This window comes from Etheostoma spectabile, chromosome 9 (assembly GCF_008692095.1).
Source record: "Etheostoma spectabile isolate EspeVRDwgs_2016 chromosome 9, UIUC_Espe_1.0, whole genome shotgun sequence".
Taxonomy (NCBI): domain Eukaryota; kingdom Metazoa; phylum Chordata; class Actinopteri; order Perciformes; family Percidae; genus Etheostoma; species Etheostoma spectabile.
This window is the reverse complement of record NC_045741.1, coordinates 23,250,583-23,276,245: the sequence shown is the minus strand read 5'-3', so window position 1 is coordinate 23,276,245 and position 25,663 is coordinate 23,250,583. Positions and strand designations below refer to the sequence as shown.

The 25,663-nt window shown below is 41.8% G+C and overlaps 1 protein-coding gene across 1 annotated transcript in view; it reads right to left on the bottom strand.

Annotated features, from left to right (window-relative positions):
- Window positions 1–1,206: 1,206 nt before the first annotated feature.
- prdm5 (PR domain containing 5) overlaps window positions 1,207–25,663 on the bottom strand; it is a 39,204-nt gene continuing 14,747 nt past the window's right edge. Inside the window, exons 12-16 of the mRNA XM_032526420.1 lie at window positions 23,480–23,640; window positions 19,958–20,051; window positions 11,819–11,904; window positions 6,426–6,530; window positions 1,207–2,936 (exon numbers count right to left, since the gene is read on the bottom strand). Coding sequence (XP_032382311.1) covers window positions 2,772–2,936; window positions 6,426–6,530; window positions 11,819–11,904; window positions 19,958–20,051; window positions 23,480–23,640 — 611 coding nt within the window. The 3' untranslated portion in view covers window positions 1,207–2,771. The remainder of the gene's footprint in view (window positions 2,937–6,425; window positions 6,531–11,818; window positions 11,905–19,957; window positions 20,052–23,479; window positions 23,641–25,663) is intronic.

Sequence of the window (25,663 nt, the reverse complement as noted above, 5' to 3'; positions counted from 1 at the left end):
ATAAAGATGAGGTGTTACAAATTAAATTGGATATTTATCTATGAAAAAACAGACGTTTCCAAAATGCAGTATCAATATTATCAATTTAAAAAAAATTATGAGATGAGATTTATGCAATTTTGACTTTGAATATGGATTTTTTTCCCTGAATGATCTAGGCAAGAACTCCTTAGCTCTCAATAGAGTAACTATTTTTTAGGGGTGCCGGGATCTAAATAGGGCTCCGATCGCCCTTGTAACAGACTCAGAGAGAGATAGCAAGGCGATAATCAAAAGCAGAGATATCTCAACAGCCAGTGTGACCTGTCAGTCCAACAAGACAGACATGTGGCAGACAATAATATTCCGCTGTTGGAAATCCCTACTACTACTACTGTTTACAAGATGGAGTATAAATGCTACTGTATCTGAGAGTGCGTCAGTATGGCCTGGAGGCCTCACCACTAACAAGCAGGCGGCGGGCAGCACAAGCTCAGTGGGCAGCGAGGGCGGGCGACTGCGGCCACGCCCTGCACGGCCACGCGGTGAACCGAGCTCCAGAGGGAGAGCAGGGTAACACGGCCACGTGGGATCTGAGCACGCTCCTCTGGAAGCAGGCACACACAGGCTGGTAGGAGCACCTGAAACATAACGCTGCTTTTGGATTTCTTGAAATGTAATCTAACATGAACACCAGTAATTAGTTAATTGTTAAAACAAACAGCACACACTCAAAGAGGTGAAGACAGGCGTACTGTAGGAGTTATGTGTTTTTAAGAAGCCAAAACCACACATGGGAAGATTTACTGAGTTCCAACAGCAGCCCGTTTGACAATCTTCACAGAGCGAAGATGAGAAAGACTCGCAGCTCTCCCACTTCACTCCACCGCTCCGGAGATTCTCACAGTTAAATCCTGAGATACTAACGAGCCTCTGCAGGGGACGGACGTGAGAAAGACTCCCCGCATCCACAGAGAGAAACCATCACAGGCACTATTTAGAGTGTGGCTTTACGGATCAGGCAAGTGGTGACTGTGGCCTCAGTCAGAAGGAAAAAAAAGCATAATTAGCCCCCGCTCCCAGCAGACCGCCAACCCAAGAATAGGGGTTAGATTAACAACGAGAAAGCGAACACTTTTAATCAACTCTCAAAGCGTTTCCTTGCACCCCCCACCCCCAACATCAACAGTTCACAAACACATAATTAGAACGGGCGGAGGAAATGGATGTTTGCTAGGTGATGAGGTTTTATATATTTCAAAATACAAAAGTGTGAAGTGACAATTCACAGTCTACAGATGCAGAATAAACAGCGGGAACATGTGCATTAATCACAGGGGGAAGCAAATGGGGGGGTGGACAAAAAGGAGAGAATTGGACTCCTATTGCAATACATTAAATACTGTATCAAACAATGACGGGCAAAGAACTTAAACACATATCAAAAGGCACAATAACCCTGGGGCTTTAATAAGAAAACACACTTAATATATTAAAAAAGTCAACATACACAGTACTTTGGATTCTCTTTATGTCCATGAAACAGTAACACACTTTACGCACCAAAAGGCCGTGGGAAAGGGAGGAACTCATTCATTTTAAGCTAATAATGTACGTCCAACAGTTTTAAAGTTGTCTACTACATTCTACCTAAAAAGCTGTGCAACTTCTGCGCTGGAAGTTTTCTTAATCACTTTTTAAATGAGGGCCCGGATAGATGTGAAATAGGAGTATGAAAGACTGAGGACAGTATGTTTATACTCTCTGGTCATCATGTAAATATGATCTTACATGTGAGCCGTTTCAGATTTTGTAGCTGGTTAGAGCTTCACTTCTCTTCATCTACCGTTCAAACATTCTGTTTAAATACTTTTATTTTGAAATAATAATATGCTTTTGAAGTGTGTTCTGAGGCTCAACAGAGTCTAAATATCAAACAGGTTTGGATGCCAAAGAACCGATGTAAACATGTAGAAGGTCTGCTGGTCCCAGATAGGTCCAGATCTACAGTAATGTGTTCAGACAGCTGGGCAGGAAAGGCTAGAGTGGAAGAGGTCAGGCTGGAACAGTATGAACAGTAACAATGGTTAGAAGTCAGATAGACTTAAAGGGACATTACAGACATTTCTGTGAGCAGACACAGCGGCTCTGAAGGCAGCTCAAACAATACCTGAACAGTAGGGCTGCACAACATACTGTATATATTTTTGTATTGTCATCACCAAAGGCTGCGACACACTGCCAAACACACTGAGATTTTTTGAGTTAGTTGAAAGAGAGAATGAGTAAAAAAAACTACACTTTTCATGTAACTTTCATTTTTTTCAAATGGTGCTTTTTTTACATTCAATGTTCAATTTGTTCAGTAAAATCATTTTGGATATGTTTATTGTATGGTTTTCCAAATTCAACAAGCAATTTGTTGTATTTTAGCAGATTACTAAAAGCAGCAGAAAGGCAGAACTAGGTACATTTTAATAGCTGTGTTTTTCTTGCAAGTAATATCGTTATCGTGATAATCATACGTTATCACGTATTTTCCTCATATCGGGCAGCCCTACTAAACAGTATGACAAACTTTACAAATTACAAATGTACAGCCTGTGTTTCAAATCTGAAATACTTGCCCAAATGTTTTCCATATCCTACATGTGTGTATCTTTAATAAAAACATTTCTGCTATCGCTCCATCTGTGTATACAGTATGTGTAGGCCGTACTGGTTGCATAGGGAGACTGAACCTCATCTGTGGAATCAGATAGCATTGTCAGCCGGCGGGTCCATAATTGGCTCTAGCTCTCCGTCTCCCCGTGGACGTTCTCCATGTGTACTTTGAGGTAGTCGTTCCTGGTGAACTTCTTGTGGCACAGCTGGCACTCTGCCATGGGTCGGTTGGGGTTGTGCGTGAGCTTGTGCCTGCTGAGCATCTTCTTCAAGCTGAACGACAGGTCACACACCTAGAACACACACAGTGAACAACACAGCATTTTAAAAGTGATAATTGAAGCTTTTAAACACACTTTAAGTTGTTTAAACCGTGGTCTTGTTTTCCAAACTCTTCTGCTCACTGTGGAGTTCTTATCAGCGACAGGCGGAGACACACAGAGAGATTTGGAGATCACACGCGGCCGACCGTGGCGTCAGACTTTGTTTCCTCCCCCAGCAGCGAGAGGGAATGCATGCAGCTTAACATCCATCATAAATGAGCCGTTTTACACTGTACAAAATGACTCCATCGTCCTCTGTCAATCACGATAATCCACTGCTGGCTGCCGTGCAGCTGCAGTTTAACATCCTGCTTCTAGAGGCACAGCATGTGTCCTCCTCACTCGGTCTGGGGACAGCCTCAGTGCATGGACTACGTTCAGAAAGTCTCAGAAATGCCTGCGACAATCATTTTTGATTTCAACACAATCAGGGTGAAAATAAGGAGATTCCTGTCATAATATGATGTGGTCGGTTCAGAAATGTCTGTTTTCCAACCATTTCTTGGTCCCGAGTAGTTGTAAGTTAATAATTGTACACAGGGTTTTCATACCATAATGATTCTTACGGTAGGGCTCGCTGGCTGTGAAGCGTAGATCTGTGCTTGATCTGGTGCCTGGCTGCTCAAACCAGATTTTCTCTGTGCCGGTCAGAAGCAATCCTGCTCCTTTCTACTCTACAGAATGGATTTTTTTCATAATGGGTATCATATCTTCATATATTTGTACATGTGTGGCCTGCTACAGTAAGGGCTGCAGTAGGCATATAGACAAAAAGCTTGCCGGTAGAGAGTGTGTGTGTGTGTGTGTGTGTGTGTGTGTGTGTGTGTGTGTCTGTCTCTCACTCTGTCTGCCTGCCTGCCCGCCCGCCTGTCTGTCTGTCTCACTGTGTGCCTTACTGCATGTCTCGCTCTAGATGCAGCCCAGAAATCAAGTAGCCCAAATCACCAAAAACCTTGGTTATTTTATTTTGAAATTAGTTTTATTTTGTAAAGTGTGAACAGATTGGATAACATGGGCGAAATGCAGATGTCTCCACAGCCAGTGTGTCCCCGCCGTTAGGCGCAGCACCCAAGTAGTTTTGGGCACCACCACACGCCTTTCTCAGATCTTATGATTGCAATTGGTCCCCAAGTCGACTTCTTTAGCAAGTTTTGTCTTTACGCTTAAAAAAATAAATAAAATTCAGTATCTATCCAACGTTACACAGAGAAAGAAATACGTGCACCTTCCACAAACCCAGTGAAAACACTGCTACAGAAACATTTCATTAGATTTACAGATAACTTAGAGACTCGTATTGATGTGCTATCATGTCCTAGCTTTACTGTCCAAATATCTGTCAAACAATCAACACATCTGATCCAGTCAGTAAAATATAGACATTTTATAAAGTGCACCAGTGACAGGAGCTGATGAGGGACGGGCTTTCTCATCTCCTCCTAACCCAGATGTTACTGGATGCTTCTACAACAGTTTTAATGCTGTTATGACAGACGCTGCTTATAGAGCCCCTCTAGCTTGTCTGGAAAATGTTCCAGGAACCGTGTGATCCTTTTGTCTGACTCAAAATCCACTCTGAAATAAAATCCACATGTTATTTCTATTATCTTTTTAGTTTAGGGTAGAATTATTTACATGAGAATGTCTCTTCCACAGCTGGGAAAAAGAGTCCAGCTGAATGCTGGATGGCGCTGGGAGACACTTTCTGCTGATGCTTCACTGACGATGAATAGGAAACTGATTCTGTGGTCTCAAACAACAACTCTATGCCCATGTTTTGGTTTGGAACGTGAGGCGATGCCACGGATTAAGGCTTACTAGGGTGCTAAAGCTCAAACGAGAGTCTGAGAATCCAGAGTTGGGTGATGGATTAGACGTGATTGTTTTGATGTTCTTCAAAGAATTAAGAGATATTTGGATTCCAGAGTTACGATCTAAGAGTTTCATCTATGACTGAGCTGTCCATATCAAAGGCTTTCAATTTCTGACACTGTGGACCCCCCCCCCCCCCCCTCAGACAACTGCGCTTCCCACATATCAGTTTAATAGCTCAAGTAGGCATTTGTTTTTTTGTCTGAAGGTCCACAGGTTTTCAACAAAGCAAATATCTGAGTAACGTCAACAGAAGTATTGAACGGCATTGTACTTCCTATTATTGTTATTATTTGTCTTCTTTCTATTTTGGGGTATAGTCTAGCAGGTTTTAGTACTACAGTTCCAATAATACTTTGGATGCGCTTCTGAATTTGGACACTGGGATAAAACATGTTTTTAAGCATCATTACAGTAAAAGTATGCTGACGTAGTTATCAGTTCCTGTTTGCAATGTTTCTATGAGTATCCATGTGAACCATCACCGGATTCCTTTAGATACTGAAGAAAACTTAAAAACATGATGATTCTCAAGCAACTTTTGAGTTACAAGGTTTGTCTTTCTTTCAGTGATGATTTCTAAGTGGTAGGGGTGTACTATTCAAAATCGAATGATTCAATTCAATATCAATTTTCGATTAAAGAAACTATTCACAGTATGTATATGGAGTTACTTTCCCCATGTAAACACATATTTATTAATTTTAACATCCTGTTATGATGTATGTGTATGTTGTGTGTGATGTCTGTTAGCTACTGGGACCTTGAATTTCCCCTTGGGGATCAAAAAAGTATCTATCTATCTATCTATCATGTGACTGCCGTTGACGTACAATAATAAAAAACAAAATCTGAATTGATTTTGGAATTCTATGAATTGGTAGAGCTTGAATTGCATTTGAATATGTATCAGTTTTTTGCACACCCCTACTACAAAGTGGATTTATGGGCATTGATTTGCAAAGGACACAATGATATCCCTGAAAGGGTTTAGTCACTCTGAATCTAAAAATAAATTAATATTGTCTGTGTGGTCAGTTTTAACTGAGTTATGACTCCAAGAAGAAGAAGCTTGAGCCCTTTAATTGACCGTGTTGTTGAGTAAGCCAAACTGTGACTTGCTTTTCTTTTTTACAACCGTTTGCACCTGCCTCTTTTACCTCACGCAGCATTAGTTTGAAAACCTCTGGTCTACAATAACATCGTCTTCATTCTGTTTAACAGGCGTCTGGCCTCCATTATTAATCCCACTTGCTGATATACAAAGCGTTCAAAAAGTTTGTTTCTAACATGGACAACATCTTCTGTCACATGTTCCTTCCCCAGTCTCTGAGAATAATTATTTCTCCTGCAGTATTATAAGCAGAGGGTAATTTCTCCCTCTGATCCTCTCAATGTGTTTACGTGAGATCAGCCCACTCTGCCCCTCCAGAGAAGCAAGATCACTATCTGCCTCTTACTGAGCCCCCCAACTCTTCCCCACATCTGGCCTTGTGCCATCACGTATAAAGAACACAGACAAACATGTGCAAGGATCCAGGGCCGACAGAGGCTGGTCTAGAGAAGTAGACGTAGTTGGATACTCACATCACATTGGAAAGGTTTCTCTCCTGTGTGGGTCCTCATGTGCTCGTCCAGTCCTCTTTTCTGGCTAAAGGCTTTGTTGCACTCGCTGCATTTATACGGCTTTTCCTGCAGCGACACACACACACACACACACACACACACACACACACACACACACACACAGAGTTTAAAGAGGGCACTTGATCTGTCAGTGTGCAGCAGAACAATACTAAAAAACAATACTTGCCCAGTTTGGTCACATATGGCATACACTGGGGTAATGACCCACACATGTGCATGCACACACACAGAGAAAAACAAACAGACACGCACAGCACAGTGGAAAACGCAAGAAAATGTGGAAATATCCCAGTAACACACGCGCACGCACACACACACACACACACACACACACACACACACACACACACACACACACACACACACACACACACACACACACACACACACACACACACACACACACACACACACACACACACACACACACATAACTTCTCACTTGCTTCACACCTCGGTGTTCTCCCTGTGAGTTTATGAAGATATGAAATGAAAGGTTGTACAGCCCCTGCAGTAGGGAGGAAATGACCGGCAAAGGGGCCATCAAAAACACATGGATTCCTCAAAAGAGTAAGGAAAACACGGCAGAGAAAATCCCTTTGAACATGTATCAGAGCACTGGCTCTCTGGGGCTGTAGAATATCACTCCTCTGTCTCCACACCTCATCAGTTTACCAAAGAACATTTCCTCTGCGCCTCTCGGAGGCCTGTCTCAGTGTCAGTCAAAGCAGCTATCTAAGTGTGTGTGTGTGTGTGTGCGTGTGTGTGTGTGTGTTCTACAGAGTGGACGGCTGCCTTGAAGAGTAGGTGTGTCTTACAGTACGAGGGGAAACAGCGGTGACACCTACTGTAAAAGACTTGAGGAGAAGTAAGAAGTGTGGAGATCGTCACTCTTTGGGAAGCTGTTTTTGACAAGTCTGGCTGATAGCAAAGGCTCTAGCCATTTAAAGCTTAGTTGTCATGGGAACAGGGTGAATGCAGGAAGTAAGGGTCCTGGGAAAGGCGCTATCATGTGGGCGGGGCAAGGAGTGCCCAGTGACACAGGATACAAAAGGAGGTAAAGATCAGGTTCACTGCATGTGCGTGTGTGAGCAGCTTTAAGTATGCAACTGTTTGTGTGCATGTGACTGAATGAAGGGGAGTGATGGAAAGGAAGCAGTGTGTGTGTGTGTGTGTGTGTGTGTGTGTGTGTGTGTGTGTGTGTGTGTGTGTGTGTGTGTGTGTGTTAGATAAAACCCCGCTTTGAGGAAACAGACTCTGTGATGGTCTGTGTAATGCAAATTCCAACTTAAATCTTCAGCTTTAACAAGGACCATTTCTTTTCCATAAGGCACGGTTGGCTCTTCTACGACCAAGAAAATAAAACTATGAGGGGTCAAAGTTCAAAGGCCAGGAAACACATGGATGGACTTAGGTGATGAGGTGTACCCAGAATGCATCACTATGACCCCGGTAACATTGAACATCTGTACCTGGTGACCTTCACTCTTTAGCAGCTGTTCACCCTTCGGCCTGGCCTTCTCCTCTGAGTCTGACCACTCCGAGGGAAATAGCACATACTGGACATGCTAAGATAGCGTTTGGATGGAGAGTGTTAATTTGCTCCAAAAGAGATTCACGTCTCATGTGTCAAGTTAAATACGCGGGTATTTGTAAAGAAGCATGTTGATGGGATGTCTTTGTGTTCTATTAGGCTTCAGGGGGCAGTTAGAAATCAACAAAGAGCACTGGTGCACCTTAATAGGGCGTTCCGTTGTGCTCGGAAGTCGGAATTTCCAAGTTCAAAGTCGGAAACATGCTGTCTTTAGTCGGATTTCCGAGTTGGGAAGTCAGACAACCTTACAGTACCCTGAGCTCAAAATGCAACATGGCTGCTCCTTGCATCAACACTAGTGAAAGCTGTAGTAACATACAGTCATTTATGCAGTCCTGTCCAACTTCTATCAGTGGACATGTTGTTGTTACGCTGCTTGTGTGCAAAAGAACAGCATAATGGGTTGTTATCAACTGGTATTCCTCAAAATGGCTAACCTTGTTAGAACTAACCCCCCAAAATAAACTCTGACTTGTTTAAATGGAACGCATTCGACTCCGGCGTGACGTCATTCCCAGCTCCGGCTTCCGAGTTTCGAGGTAACAGTTTTTTGCATTTCATAGAAACCACTGGTGAGAACAAGACACTTTCTTTCACAATAAAAGTGCATTTTAATTGGAAGTCAGTGTCGTGTTGACAATGACATTCACTTTTAGCTAACATTAGCTACAATTTGAGCCGTTTAGCTTTTAGCTTTTTCTGCATTCTTTGTCAACAGATAGTTTCCTTTGCTTAACAGAGTTTTGTAAAGCACAGCGACAAGGACAACGAGGATTGACATTACGTCCAAATGAAGACAAACTGTTAGCAAGTTGGTTTTACTTTGTGAGAAAGAATTGAGGCATGCACAGTGGTTTGGATGAAGAGCTACAGAAGCATTTACATTCAGTAAAGCCTCTTCCTTTAGCTGAGAGCACAGCAACATTACTTCTGATTGTAAGATCTGTAAACAACACTTTGATCAATTCAATTTAATTAATGGGGTCAAATCATAACAGACGTTATCTTAGGACACTTTTCAAGTAGAGTAAAAGGCTAGACCACAATTTACAGAGACCGCAACTATTTCCCCAATTGGAATGGTTCTCCTACTGCAGAACTGTGTGTGTGTGTGTGTAACATGTTTTAGACAAGTTGAACATAATAGCGTATAATCACTATCAGGAAAACCTTTAACCTTCTAAACTCTCTCAGAGTTTTAAAGTGGCCTAACAGCCTTTGTGCGTGAGAACGAAAGATGAAACCTTTTACATAAAATGTGTGTTTGTAATCGTACAGCAGCCATCATCAGAGATCAAAACCATATCCTAAAAAAAAAAAAAAAAACTCTTAATATCCAAAATGTCAGAATTTCACATTGGCATCGAATGTGTTCCATTTAAGTTTGAAGACAATGTGGGTTGTGGGATACACGCACATCTCAAATCGTCGCGTCCATTAAGAGTGAGCTGCAGCTCTCTCAGCCAAATGACATTTGTTTTGCTCGACAGTGACTTCATCTGGTTCTGCTGTTTGTAACTGTTCAGCCCATATTTCAGAGCGCTGTGAGAAAAGGCAGATCTGGGAACACTGGGAGCAAAACATCAGTCAGTTTAATCAGCAGCTCACTAGAAAATTATACCTGCCTGTTTCTACTGAGGGACGTCAACCTGGGCAGGATACGTCCATTATCAGCACACGGTGTGCTCTGGACAACATTAAGAGAGGACAAATCTTTGAAATGGACAGTGTTGACAGGCCCTCACTGTCACAGTCATAACTGTATGAATTGATGATGGAAATCTGTGATGAAATACATATTAAGTTGCATTAATCAAAAGTGCCACCAACAGATGTCCACATGCTCACAAAGAGCTCATGGAAAGTGGCGCTTTGGTGGAGAACCTCAATCGTTTCAAGTGATGCTGGGAAATGAGCGCCGTCCCAACCCAGAATATGACCTCATGACGTCCAGGGAGAAACCTACCTTTTCCTTTCCCCCCCCCCAGAGCCCGGGCTCGTTTTACATTAACACGTTCGGGCCATTAAAACAGCGTTTCCTATGTCTGCATCGGGACGTTCTGAGCTGCTTCACGGTTGCTCTGGCTGCTCCCAGTTTCTAACGCAGGGCTGTCAGTAACAAACTGCAAACACTCTAAATAAAGTGTATGTCATTTTCTCTTGCCTTTTTTTTTGTTTTTGTCACTCGATGATTCATGAAAGAACCTGCAAATGTGGGATTTACCTCATAATTAAATGGGTAGGGAGTGTCACTGATGTTAGACACCGAGGAGACGGGACATTTTTCACTAGGCGAGGTGTGTGAGAATTTCTTTACCCACGCTCTGAAATTCAGACGAAGGCTGGACAGAAAAACTAAAGCGAACTCCGGATTGAATGATTAAGTCAGTGGGAGACCTGATCTCTTTCTTCTGCACTCATTGCATTGTGGAATATGGTAAAACACTAAAAACATTGCAGTTAGGTGTTAATAGGCCCTTTTCACAGCATTTTGTTACTCATAATAATAACAATGGCTCTGTTCTACGGCTGTCCTCAACTACTCATATGATTTTGACTAATCGATTACCTGATTTAATCGACAGATCTATAAAACAAAAAAACAATCATGCAAAAACACCAATTTAAATCTTGTGGTTACCAGAGATATGCTCATAAGCACGAAAAAAAAAGCATGAAAAGCATAAAAAAATGACTAATCGACTAAAGAATTCTTAGTTGACTAAGACCAAAATGACAATGATACTTTGACTAACAGACTAAAAGGGGGAAGTGTGTGACAGTGGGCCAGCATGCACAATATCAGGTCCCTGAAACGATGATCGTGTAATCTTACGAAAACTTAGGCACAACAATTTGTATGATATCCTACAAAATTGACCATTGTCACATGACCGCATCTGTTTTACAGTTGTACCGTGAGGTGACGGCCGTGACAGTTTAGCTGACAAAAGCTGACAGTCATGCAGTAACGACCGTTAAGTTTAGGCACCAAAGACTACTTAAAATTATTTTTTTTTTAAAGTCATTTCCCCTTTCTCTCCCTTTTCATGTCTTCATCGGTTCTGTCAAAAATAAAGGCTGAAAATGTTCAAAACATTATCTTAAAACACAAACTGCCCTCTCCTGCTTAAAAGCCCTGTTTCTTAGTGGCATTATACAGCAGCAGTCAATGTGGGGGGAAACATTAATGCATTCGTGGAATACACATGACTCACAATGCATTTCTTTTCATAGCTACATGTAGGACCGGTTCATGAGCCAGCCTGATACAAAGGCCAAATACCAAAGGCCTATGGTGCGTTTAATGATGCTCTGTCTGGTTAACAATACCATTGACTCAGTAAATATATAAAAATGCAAACATGGCATGTAACAAAATACATTGATAAAAAAAAGTTACAATTATAAGTTACATTGTGAATACTTCACTACATCCATTACTGTGTTTTTGGGAGGCAAGGATTGGCTAATTACAGTGTGATGGACAAGAATGGCTGTGATTGGACATTTTACAAGTGTTTAGGGAGCTCTTGATTTGATGCACCTGACTCAAAAACACTATCGATATGCCTCCAATCAAGATTAACTAACTAATGTTCTCCATTGCAATATTTTGAATCATAAGTACAATCATTACTTCATTACTGAAGAATACGAAATAAAATACACTACACACACAGTAACCAAAAGATAAAGTTTTTCCCAACAGGAGCACAGTAAGGGGGGGAAAACTTACACGAGTGTGTGTGCGGATGTGCATCTTCAGGCCATCGTTCTTGCTGAACGCTTTGTCACAGTAGGGGCACTGGTATGGACGCTCACCTAGGGACACAAAACAATCAGACACCATCATTCACATAGGAAACTCATACTGGACTACAACTCTTAACAGGAAGACCTACTCAGGAAGACTTTCTATTCTACATATATTGCACATATGCCACATACACATTTACCAATATAACATACGACATACAGTATGTATATATTCTCCATCATGACCAACTTAAAGTCAGACCTTCAATGTCCGGTAGATGACAGAAAACAAAATCACATATTCAACAATACTGAAAATATCACATCAGACTTGAAAAAGAAAGTTCCAACCCTCTGCTCTTGCTCAGCATTACAATTTATTAATGATCCTAACAATTTGGCTAGGTCCAGAGGCGCAAATAAATTGTTAATAATTTGTGATGCTGAGCAAGAGACCGATTAGCCTACGTAAGTGGCCTGAAGTTTATACTTGTGCGTTGGTGTTAGCGTCGATCTTTTTAGGAGAACGGCACGGCCGGCATGTGTTTGTGGGTGGGGAGTGTGTGGTAGAGTGCGTGAGAGAGTGACAGTGATTAGCTTCAGAGCAAGGACTCAAGAGAGGCATAGTGAGAGAAACAAAGTGTCTCCCCTGTTCTTTCTGACCATGGTCGGAAATCTGTAGCAGGAAAAGTTAACCCTCTCCTTGATTTCATGTTGTTTGTGGAAAAGCACAACCCGGAATGAGTCAGGGTAAAGGCCACGCTGCCAAGCCACGGCCGAGCGACATGCGCTACATTAGGGGAGGGAATCTCTGGGCATCTCGCGATTCGATTCCGATTCAGAGGCCAACAGCGTCAATTTAACGCCTTAAGGCAGATGTGACCTGGCTGCTGGTACACCAGATAGCTTTCACTCCATTCATTTCTGATGCACACTGACTTTCCATTGCAGAGCAAAAGCTTATATTGGCTACCCTTCATGGCTCGCTATCAGAGCTACAACTGGCCAACAGTTTCGGAGCACATCAGAGGCAATGTGGCTTATCCCAGTTGGATCAAAAGCAGTCGGGCCAAACTCCTGCAGATCCTATCTGAGCACCCACCGATGATGACAAAGAGAAAGTGACAGGCTGTCAGTCAAACAGTCCACTGACACATGGATCTGTTTACCATGTGCCGATCCAAAGGCCAGATAGGAGCACCAGAGCTGATTACGAATCTAAAGAAGGGATATGAGGTAACCTATAGAACCCTACTGAAATTAAAGTCTCAGACAGGAAAAGATTCTGGGTTCAATAATAATTGCTTAATTTATTTCATAGATATACCCTTAATCAGGAAGGTAGAGAAAACTAAATAAATATCCTGTGTTCAGAGAATAGAGTTGGGAATCAAACTTAGAAAAGCATTTTCTGAAGTCCCCTTCCCTCGTGATATAGGAAATTACTCTTTTCTGAATTTAAATTTATGCCTGCAAGTGTACACGGTAGAATCTAATGAAACGTTGCTAAAAATAGATACATACAACTACACATCTGTGTTCATTCCTTCAGTACAACAACCTCATGTCTTATCTGCTTCGAAGTAATCTCTCTGTAGTGGCTAATTGTTGAACAGGCAAGCAAGTGATTTTATTGATCGGGGAGATTTTTTGCCCCTTTAAGTAATAAGGGTAATTAGCTGTGTTTCTTTGGGATTCAAAATGCAAAGAAGATCCATCTAGGGAGCATATGAGAAAAGTAATATTATCTCCCAGTGCTATGAACACTATTACTGTGCTATAGGAATTTTTCTCTTCTGTTCTTTACACCAAGAAATTAAGGTTTGATTGAAGTACACAGTACGTATTTCATATAATTATGTTTTGATATTTTACATTTAAATGTGTTAATTTGAATAGTGATGCTGTTTTCTGTCCCTGACTAGTTTAGACTGGGCAGACTTACTCATTTATCCATTTGTGTCCCACTATTGCTTTGACTTCATACATTTTTATTATCACAACTTCGGATTGTCAAAGTATATTAAAACCATTTTGGTATACAAAAAACCTCTGTCTGTTAACCGAGCTGCGACAGCGGTCATGACATACAAGTCGGGGTCTAAACCCCCCACAAGAGGGCTTCAGCGGAGCACAATGAGGAGTGCTGTGACACAAAGTAATGAAATGTGTAACCCTTACGTTGGTGTCGGAAGGGGTTAACGTGACACATGTGTACTGATTACCATTCTGACACATGTGCAGAGGGCAGCTCGCCATTCTGTCCCATTCTGTGCAATTTCAGCCTCTAGGGGGGTTGTGTTGACAAACAGGAAAATCTGAATCCCAGATGTGTTTTGAGAAACAGGAGAGCAAACCCTATGTCTTATGTAGCATGTGTGGTATCGGGTTAAGGTCCCAGCGTCAGCCTTGGGGAGTCCTGGGGAAGGCATTAGTGTGCTAATTGCACCGGAGTGCGGTTTGCCGGTGCACTTCTGTAGCTTGGCTCACGTCCCTCCCAGGAGCTGGCTATTGTCAGTTAATACACCACTCCCTGCTAACAGAGGCTCGCAAGAAGTGCACACCAATTCACCTACTTAACCTACACACTCTCTGACTCTGGACATGTGGGCCTCATCTGGATAATTATCCATATATTCCAAAAGAGGTCAGTCACAAATATGATCACTAATAGATCACATATGCCAATCAAAACTACTTTAATTCAACCGTTACTGCTTTTCCACTAGATTCAACCTGCTCTTGATGAATCATGAGCAACTCAATTCTGTAGCAAAACAGGAAATAAACAAATATTACTCAGAAACCTAAGTAGTAACATTCTTGCAACATGGGTCTCTGTTATTCGTGCGAGGGGCTTCGTGTCTGTTTGGCGGCGTGTTACTGTAACTAGAAACCCTCCACTTATTCTCCAGATTGAGCCAGATTGTTTGGGGATTATGAGGGGTGACTGCAGCACTGAGCCAGGGCTTTATGTGTGTGGAGATGGTAACTGATTTAGCATGTGCTGAAACAGAACACCATCTCTTTGACCCTGGGTGTCTCCCCCGGCCCCCGCTGTGGCCCTCACACTCCTTGTCTGCTAATCGATCCGTTTGGCACCCCTTGTGTGTTGTATATGTGTGCGTACGGCCGTGTGTCTGGTTAGCAGATGGCCGGCTTTGTCGTCTTGCCTGCCGCACAGCGTTCCTGTTATGGAGAACGCTTTGTAGCTTCGGGGCTCCGGTCTGAAAGACATTAGTGCTGTCTGTCAAAAAATTAATTCCCATCTTCCTCCAGTTCAGCCTGACAGTGGCCCTCCACTGTACTTGTCTCTGCCCTGTGTCACATGCCGACAGGGGCCACGGAGGTAATGTGATATCAGTGTGTTGGAGATGATAAGAGATCGCCTTTGATGAGCCGTAGGAACGCCCAACAACTTTTACACTTGACCTTTCCATTATAGCCAGGGTCTCGGTAGATTTCTCTACTTCCTCAAACAATTCCCCTTAAACTCGCCCATGTGAAGGTATCAGATACACTCGCCTTACCGCACATGCAGCAGATCCGAACTCCTGACACGCGTCTCAAAACTCGATCCTCAATCCAAATTAAGCATCTACACCGTACCCAAAAAAAAGTAGAGACCAAGCTGCGATAGCACAGCACTGTTTATCACAGAGACAATAACTCAGTACATAGTGATTTTACTTTTCAAGATTGTAACCATGACCACAGTAAAGACAAACAAAATCATCTGTGCGCCAATAGGTTCAGTGGTTCCAGAGTTCTACCAGATGTCCATTTGAGGGCAGTTGTTCTGTCGTGAGATCACCTAAAGCGGCAATGTTTAGCTTTTTAAAACATCAAAATATATCTGTGTATAATTACTGTAACAAATGACACCATTATCGAGATAATTAGTATCCTTTGTCCGGTGCTAGTGGGATAGCAAGTGCGTGTTTATAAAATAAAGATGGTATTTTCCATGAACAAGTCGTGGTGTTATTTTCTCTTTCTCTTTACTGAAAAGGAAAGATTTATTGTTTGTATTGTATATTGTTATCAATTTCAGTCTCACTGAGAAACCCATAATCACGCAAAGTACCGTGGCCTCAGAGCAATCTCTATTACAGCAATTCACTGTAAAACACACCACTAAAAATGGACCGAATGTTTTGTATAAAGTTTTCTGGCCCGGCCTTGTATAATCATACAAATGTTTCAAAGTTTAGATGAAATGTATTTACTGAAAAGGCTTCAGGTTGTACACAACTGTAACAAACGTTCAGTGAGGCAGATCTACTTTTCTTGCCATCTATAATACAAATGTTAGATCAACCACTCCTTTCTCTAAGTCTCTGAGGCTTTGGCCTTTATGTATTTTATCTACTGTATATAACCTGAAAATAACACAATATGGGATTTGACAATAGTAAACACCCTGTGGCCTAGGCCTGTGAGAACTTAAGCATGTTGCTTTTTCTCTGATCAGTACATTGAAGGGCGCAGATATTTATGTTACAAGTTATATAACTGATTCTGTGGCTCAGGAGGGCGCTTTCTGTCTGAAAAATTGCTCACTAAACTAAATTGTGGCCCTTTAATGCCACTATGTGCACATTTGTTGTTGTTATAGCTTCAAATAATTGTAAAGGCATATGTTTTTGTTTGTAGAAAAATATGTGAGAATCCCAGTGAAAATTGGTGCAGCCTTTCAAACCATGGTGGCGTGAATATGTACCATATCATCAGACAGCTGTGTGAAGTTGGCACATTGGAATGGTGTTTTGCTTCTTGTTTTGTTCTGCCTCATGTTTCTGCTTGTTAAATTTACAGGAAACAAATATTTTATTTGTTGGTTATGATGATGATGTTATGAGTATCCGAGTGTTCCCTTTTTGATTACTGAACATGTGCAAAAACACTGGAGACACGAGTCTGTCTGTACATGTGGAAAAAGTCTAAATACTGAAGCTTGATTCATTATACAACATAAACACTACATCAGCATTTTCAAGGATTAAAATGCCACATCAATTAGTTGTAACACAGCTCATGGCTTTACACTGATCACTGTGCCCACACATGACACGTCCTATGATGTCAGTGTGACACCAAGGCACTGGTCTCTGTCAACATTTCCCTTGGCACAAATAATTTTCATTATTTACCACATCATGGCACACATGGTGGGAAAATCGCCTCTCACCGAGCTGTGATGTGGAGAAGGACACATCCCAGGGCCAAAAAGAACTGTTTAGAAAATGATAGAAACATCCATCATGACTCCTGAGTTCCACAACGTCTCCAACATCCAGTCCAAGTTTTTGACAGCTCACATTTTATGGCTTGTCGGTGATCTCATAAAGGCTGCTCTCTGAGAAGACGCCTGCCTCTGTGCCACTACAACTAATTTGTTCGAGCACCATGTTTTAACCAAATGAAATTGAAACAAAATCCAAGCCAAATATACAGTACACGTCTTGCCAGCTACTCAAGTAGATCTTTTAAAATTTCACTTTCATCTATTTCTCACTTTCCCCATTTCTCCCATAATGCTCTCTAGTGTTTCACGGTAAAATGATAGGGGAAGGGAATCTCCAAGGAATCCCTACAAAGTCCTCTGTGTTCAGCAGGTAAATAATCAACACTGACCTGTTCCTGTGAAGCAGGAAGACAAACAAGATCCTGTCCGCCATTCAGAGAAGGCGTCGATTTAAAGGTCTTTACCTCAGCTGGTGGCCTTCTTTAAGAGATTACTGACAGAAAAAAAACTAACCGTGCTTAAAGTTTTTCTTAAATAAACAGATTATGATTTACACATTTATCACACAATCTAAATAATGGGTTACATGAGCTGTGTGTGCAAAATGACTCTCTCTATTTGAGAACAAGATGAGTCTTGTCTGGATTGTCGCTCAGGGAACGACTCACACTTTTCACTAAAGCTTATTTTTTCCTCCCACACAAAAAGGCAACAACAAAAAAAATCCCAGTCTATAGAATGAGGGGACAGATTTACAGCCAGTCAGGGTCAAGGGTCATCCGGCTGGATGCTTTCTTGGAGTGGTCTTTTCTCTCTTTACTCCTTTCTTTCTTTGAGGTGTCCCCTCGGCTCCCACCCCTCCCCCAGCATTCCTCTCTTTTGTTTATTCTATATAAATACAATCAGACTGGGCCACAGCTCACACTGGAATACTTTCTCTCTCTCTGTTAGTTTGTCCTTCGCACACACATGTACAAAAAAACACACACATACGCAGCTCGCGCACACACGGATACAAAGGAAGCTGTTGGCAAAGTGTGGTAGGACCATTGTCCAGCTAGCACTGAAATACACATACAAACATACACTTTTTGACACACTAATCCTGTCAACATCTGACAGGAATGTTTAAAGAGGCTACACATATGATTTAAAGGGACACTTTACAGATTTTATTCCAGCTCTGTGTCATCTTTGTGTGGGAAGTGTCTTTAGATGAACAATGTTTGGCTACCCTCGGTGGCTCGGGTGCACATTGGAGCAGACGTCTGTTCCTGATCCACCAGATGATTCAAAACGACGTGTTTCGACGGACCTCTGTGACATGTTTTGCGTCACTTTTGCACCATGTGCTCTGCTCTGCAGGGAGCTTTGGGCACTGGCGCCACGATGGGAAGCCAACCACTCTTTATCTCAACACACCGCCCACACTGGCATGACACAGAGCTGGATTTAAATCAGCAAAATATTTCTTTAAGTGTGGTATGGACTCAGCGCAAGACATGGAGTGAATGAAGCTGACTGAAACATGTTTAAAGACAGATTATCTAATGTAACTGATTTGCCAATTAGGGGGTCTATGTGGGTTGGGAATGATGACAGACTCTACCTGGATCCAATAGGAAGGTCAGAAGATCAAGACCTGTGAGGAGAATTGGCATGGTTCATGGGAACTCTACAGAACCTAAGTGCATTTTAGCTGGCGAGTCTGAAGCAAGAAAGCAAGCACAGTAAAATTATGTCTTCAAACCCCTAAAAAACAACAGGACAATGGGAAGACAACTTCAGAGAGAGAGAGAGATACAGAGATGAAGTTCAGTAGGAGTGAGAAAAAGAGGGAGACAGCCAAGAGGAGGGAGAGCCAGCAGTAAGACAGAAGACAGAGGGAAAGAAATTGTGAGTGAAGGAGTTTAGAGGCCAAGAAAGTGTGTGTGTGTGTGTGTGTGTGTGTGTGTGTGTGTGTGTGTGTGTGTGTGTGTGTGTGTGTGTGTGTGTGTGTGTGTGTGTGTGAGAGACCATGCCAGGTCTCTGCACCAGTCAGTTGGTAAGGAAACGCACAGGAATGTGTGGCTTTCCAGTTTAAGGCAGTTTAATGAACATCCAGGGCTCTATTTTTGTGGCAGAGCAAAGACTTGAACAAGCAGTGCTGTATCATGTTGGCGTTTTCTAATATCAAAATGTGTAATATGTTATGTTGTTAGGTGGATAGTCGTGACCTGAGCGTTGAGCGTGTTGTAAAGGTGGTACAGTAAGAGCTGAGCATCATACATAATGCAAATGACAATTAATACAAGGTGTTGGTATTTAGTATCCCGGGTCCAGACCTCTTATCATTAGGGCTGGGTATCGCCAAATGATTTACCATATCAAATTAATTCCTAATCACAAGGTCCCAGTTCCATTCAATATCAATGAGGTTAGAGAAATTTCAGTTACAATAGCAATTTTGCTTGGATATAAAAGAGATTCCCAGAGATCATAAGCTGTATATTGTACAAGCAAGAAGCAATCCTCAAATAGCTTTTAGAACCCACCAGATTAATGTTTAGATTGAGAATTACCACATCCACGGGGAAAAGTCACATTTTATAAAAAATCTATTTAGGATTTTATTAATTGATATCTGCTCACTCAAAAAAAGACAGATTTTAATTGGAGACTAGATTTTTTTAAGTGAGGCCGACTAATCAACCCCCTCAAATTCAACATGTTGATTGATTCAAACTGTGATTTCTAAAGAACTTCTGTCTTTTATAGCCCTGTGGACATGTGTTATGATGATACTCCACATCTTTCACTGTAGTAGGTGATGTCAATGGCAGCTGATGGAAGGTGGATTAACAGAGCACTGACCTGGGAAAGGCCACTGACCTGTATGGCTGCGGATGTGGACCCTTAGCGTGCCGTTGCTTGCAAACTTTTGTCCGCAGTATGGGCAGATCTTCTCCTTCTCCCCCGTGTGTGTCTGGCACCGAAAAGAGAAAACAGACATGTGGTTGATGTTACTAAAAACATTTGTAACATTCATCCTCACATCCTTCCTACATTACAAAGTGAAAAGTGATCTACTGTGATAGCTGGAATTTAACGTCACAACTTTATAGCTATCAGATAAAGTAGAAAGATAAACTCTGGCATACGGTCTTCAACCCATTCATACAAATGTAATCTAATTTTGGTATTTATTTGCTTGGTTAAAAAAAAAAAAAACTCCATCATCTAGTTCCACTTTAAATGTCAGTGTCTTTAGATCAAAACTTGATCTGCTCTGATTGGCTTAAGAATAGACAAAATTTAGTTTTCTCCCATAATGCACCACTCACTAGGGGAATGGAGATGCACATGTTCACGTGATAGTGGATCCACTGAGCTGCCCTGAAGGCAGGATCAAAGAACACAGACGATGCAGATTTGCCAGGGTCCAAAGCCCGGGGGGACAAAAGGCCAGGGTGCACGTATGCATCCTCCTCCTCCCTCTTCTTCCTCTCCCTTCACCTCCCAGCAGTCCACAGTGTAGAGCTCTGTGTGCTCGTACAAGCTGCACATGCAAACAGTGAAGAAGCGCATGTGGAAAGCATGTACTACCTCCTCTACCTTTTCCTCCACCCCCTCCCCCTTGCTCTCTCTCCTTGTTGAAAAGTATACACTCTGAATCCCTCCTCCCGGCCTGTTAGAAAATTCCAGAGAATAATCTTGAGTATGAAAGGCTCAAACTCAGAGCGACAGTTTCAACAGCAGTACAACAATACAGGAACACCTCCTCTCTGGGCCCCCATCCTTTCCTCCATCAACCCACTGTGTCCCTCTGACACCTCGGGTGTTCCGTTACAAAGGCTCCATCCACACACACACACACACACACACACACACACACACACACACCCACACACCACCAAATATGCTCACACAGACACGCACAAAACCTCTCTCTCTCTCTCTCTCTCTCTCTCTCTCACTCACACACACACACACACACACACACACGGACACAAACCAATCCACATATATATGAACATGTGTGTCCCAGATGGAGCAGTGTTGCATTATTTAGTGAGTTGTTTGTACAACAGAGCAAACATCACTGCTATTCTACCTTCACAGGAGGACAGCCAGGGGGGAACGCAAGCAATTTCACTTGGGAACACCACGTTCCCACTCATAAGTGTGGAATTTATTGGGAGTTGTAGGTAATGATTCAAAGTTTTTATATATAATTGATCTGTGTGCCTGTAACTACTCAAACCAACCCTGTAATTTCCAGTGATGGGTGAATTCTTCCAGAATAACACCGACAGAGATGAGACTATCTTGTATAATGTGCAAAACATACAATACATGCACATACATGCTGACACACACGCCCTCTCATATAACACGAATCCAGGATCACTCAGAGGAGAAAGCATCGACTGTAACACAAGAGCGCTCCACGAATAACTCAGGCCTGTTCTGCCAGACATGAGCCGCACTACTGTTCATCTGCACAAGCAACTGCTGCCACAGCACATACTGGGTGACACAAAGAAAGACACAAAGGTATCCATATGTTGTGTCCTGTCTTCAACTACTTTGAAAATCAATCAATTCAATAATTTTTCAATCAAAAATGCAAAACATTAGCTGGTTACAGATTCTCAAATGTCCTTCTCTCTGTTACATATCATTGTATAAATGTAAAATATTTGTGTTTTGATGTTGGTTGAGTAAAAAACATTTATAAAAAAAGTCACCTTGGCATATTTTTTAAACAATGTTTCTATTTTAAAGACTGAACGATTAATTGATTACATGAAAAACGAAATGGCAGAGAAATCTATAATGGAAATTATCATACTCAAAAGCATCATAACTGTTAGAATTATGGCGGTAAGCTCATAATGTGATCTAACAAACCTGGATCAGATGTTTTGTCTTTCATGATGTTCATAAAAGTCACTTATCTTACTCCATGTAACTTCTGATTTCCATCATATGTGCAGAATCAGACACGGTGCACAGAGATACGGTTTGATTTGATACTAACAAAAGATGGCTGTGGAAACTAGATGGGACTGTTTGGGGGCCAAAGTTTACTCAGACAAACAGTTGCGGAGTATCAAGGTGTACATTAAATAAGACCTCAACAATAGTATGGTCCAAAAGCAGGGTTAATCTGCGCATGTAAACATGGCCAGTGAGTTGTCGTCTCCTCGGCAACCTGGCTTTGATCAAGGCCAGATCTCCCAGCAGCCTCAAAAAGCCTGTAAGCAGCGAGACAGTTCAACATGCCTGTCTTCGTCCCTACTGTTCTGAGACAACCTCCAAGACATTTTCTTTAGCCGTGTGCCAAGAAGCTGTTTGGTTTCAATCTTGATCCATAACCACACCGGACGCTGTCAGATTTGGGGTTCATAATCTGCAGGGAGATCTGTTTGGGGCTTTGAAACCCTGCAGAGCTAATGGGCTAACTGCCATTTCTAATCATCATAGGAATTGATTTTCAAGTCTTCATGGGCAGCAACGGTCAAAATGGATGTCCCCGTCAGGTTGGCAGTCCACGATATTACAACAGTTAGCTGCATCACTTTCATGAGACGAGGACTAACTGGATGTGAAACAATGGACGCATTTTGGTCAAGTAGAAGCTCGGGCTGTCCTTTCTTCCCTTTTAAATTTAATTTGACAGCAGAAGACTGATGATGAATAATAGGGCGGGACGATGTGCTTTTGTTTCGATTTGATTCTTTCACCATCCATGGGTGCCAATTCAGTTCGTATTGCGATTATCATTTATTCCAATTCTAGAAGTATTGCGATTCCATTGTATTGCGATATTTTTTCCTTCTTTCACAAAAACAAAAGTTGAATAATACACTTCTAGAGACAATGTATCATGAGACATTTCTAAAAAGTAATTGTTTTCAAAGAAGAATGCACATTACATGTCTGACATTTATTTCATTTGTAAAGAAGTACAGAAAATTGACTTTTTTGCATTTTCCGCTTTCCGTTTGTTTTGCTGGAAATGGATACAATGTAGTCGCCGTCAGCGGTAGCGTTTAAACAAAAAAATATTTAGGTCAATCGTTATGTAAAAAAAAATATTTTAAAAACGTAGCAAAGAAAATTTTGATACACACGTAAATGGATTATTTCCCCCAACCCTAATAAAAAAATCCTTAGAAAATAATACTTAGCAACTTATTGCACTTTGGTGCAAGATAATTGTCTCAATCAGCTTCATTTTGCAAGGATTCATACTGTATTTCCTAACCGTTACATTTGAACTATGTGTATTTCAAATAAATGCAACAAAAATGAAGCTTAAACTCAATTTGGGGACAAAGTGACAGCCCTGGCAGACATGCAATCACTGGCTGTGATTGAGGTCGTCTGGCTCCAGCAAACACTCACCTTCTTGTGGCTCTTGAGGACAGAAGGAGTGACAAAGGCCTTCTCACACAGGTCACACTTATACTTCTTGTGGCCGTCGTGCACCACCTGGATGTGAACGTTGAGCGTGTCCTTCCTCTTGAAGGTGGCGTCGCACTGGTCGCACTTGAATGTCCTCTCACCTGCAGCGAGCATAGAGGAACATTTGTAAGAGCCATTTGCAGTTCATCTATTGTTGTGCCTCTAAACGCACAGTCATCACGAACAGCAAGAGTGGACCCAATTTCACCGGGGCGATTGTTGGGCAGGAACATACAAAGAGGAGTGTTTCGCTGCACCAGACAACCCTGAACAATAGTCTTTAGAAAGTCTGGTTCTGGGTAATTTTTTTTATAACAGGAGTCGTACTTTATTGTGCATCTGTAGCTGTAAAACATCCCAGGGGAAACAGTAAAGCAAACTGCTCTGCCATATGTTTCATTTCAACGTCAAAAGGTTCTGTCTTACTTTTTTACAGTGCAAAAATAACATCCCTTATTGTATTAATCATTCCACTGACAAGCATTAAAACGGCAGGCAGACAGTACACTGACAGTACGTTGGGGCACAATCTCAGCTGTTCACGGAGTGATGCCTGATGTTTTCCTTCACGCATCTGCTCTCAGTCTCCATAGAACAGCCTCTATTGTTGAGGAGTAGTTGTTTCCATTATATGGAGATCATTCAATTTCCACAGAATAGTTTGGTGTATGTGTGTGTGTGTGTGTGTGTGGGTGTGTATGCGCATGTGGGTTTGTGCGTGTGTGTGTGCGCGCGTGTTTGGCGGGGACAAGTGGTTACAAGCTTGCGCTCATTTTCCTGTTACCAAGGCCGATGATGGTCAGCTCAGTAGACTGGAACACCAGGGAAAGCTGAGGTCCATTGTGTTTTTAATCAAATTGAAAAATCCACTTGATGATAATTACTGTCAACGACACCCTCGCAAGATTTCATTATTACTTGCAGCAGGGCTTCAGTCTGGTATTAAACCATGCAATGATAGGGATTTTTATGTTAACTTACACATAGGAATGTCTTGAAACTAGAAGGCCACAACTGACACGCAACTCTACACATACACGTGCTATGCATGTTTCTTTGGGCAAGAACCACACTTACTAACAGATTCGTTCTAAAGTGGCTCGAATGAATAATTAACGAGAACTTTTTACATTCAAGTTTTTAGAATTTTTTCAAACAGTAGTCCAGATCTGTCAAGATAGGACTCATTTATAATATTATATGATATGATATTATATTTACGTGTCATTTCATGACATAAATTACATGACACCAAAACAAAAGTAATTTCATCCACAGCTTCCGGTCCAATGTCCACACAACATTTTCTATTTAGCATAAAACAAAGAATAAAGAAAACGTATCAAAGCAGCCACAACACAATCCTGTAACCCATACGCTGTCTAACTAGATCTAAACATTTCATACATAAAACAAAACTACAGCCACAGAAAAATAAGTAAATTAATAAATAAACAAGGAATGTCACTTCCAGACAAAGAACCATCGATACTTTCGTTAGCCCATGCTTGTTCTAAAAATGTCTGCAAATGAAAATGTTTTACAACCAAACTAAGAGATCTATATCCTGCCCCATCACTTTAACTTCAACTTTATTAAATCATGTTAATATGGACAATACAAAGCAAAATGAACTTAATTTTCAATTTCATTGAGATCACATTAACTATATGTAGTAACAGTAAGTCTGCCTTTCTCAATGATAAAAAACAACTTTTGTTTGACTTAAACTGCTCCGGTTTTAAAATATCTTGGTTGCCAAAGCAACACAGTTGAAAATTGGCCCGCTGTCTAAAGGCCGTTTTATGCTTCTGCGTCAAATCGACGGCGTACCCCCGCAGACGCCTCTGCGTCTACGCCGGACCCTACACCGTAGCCTGACATGCACTTCTCAAAAAATGTGACTACAAGTCGTGGCAGCCCATGTCTCTCAGCTGTGGCCGACTCATCTCCTGGTTCTCCTTCTCCATCAACAAGATGAAATCAAGGAGAGGGTTATCTTCTCCTGCTGCAGATGTCTCAAATTGGTCAGAAGCGCAGGGGAGACACTTTGTTTCTCTCTATGACTCTAGAGTCACTCTCTCACTCCTCCCTCTAACACACACACACACACACACACACACA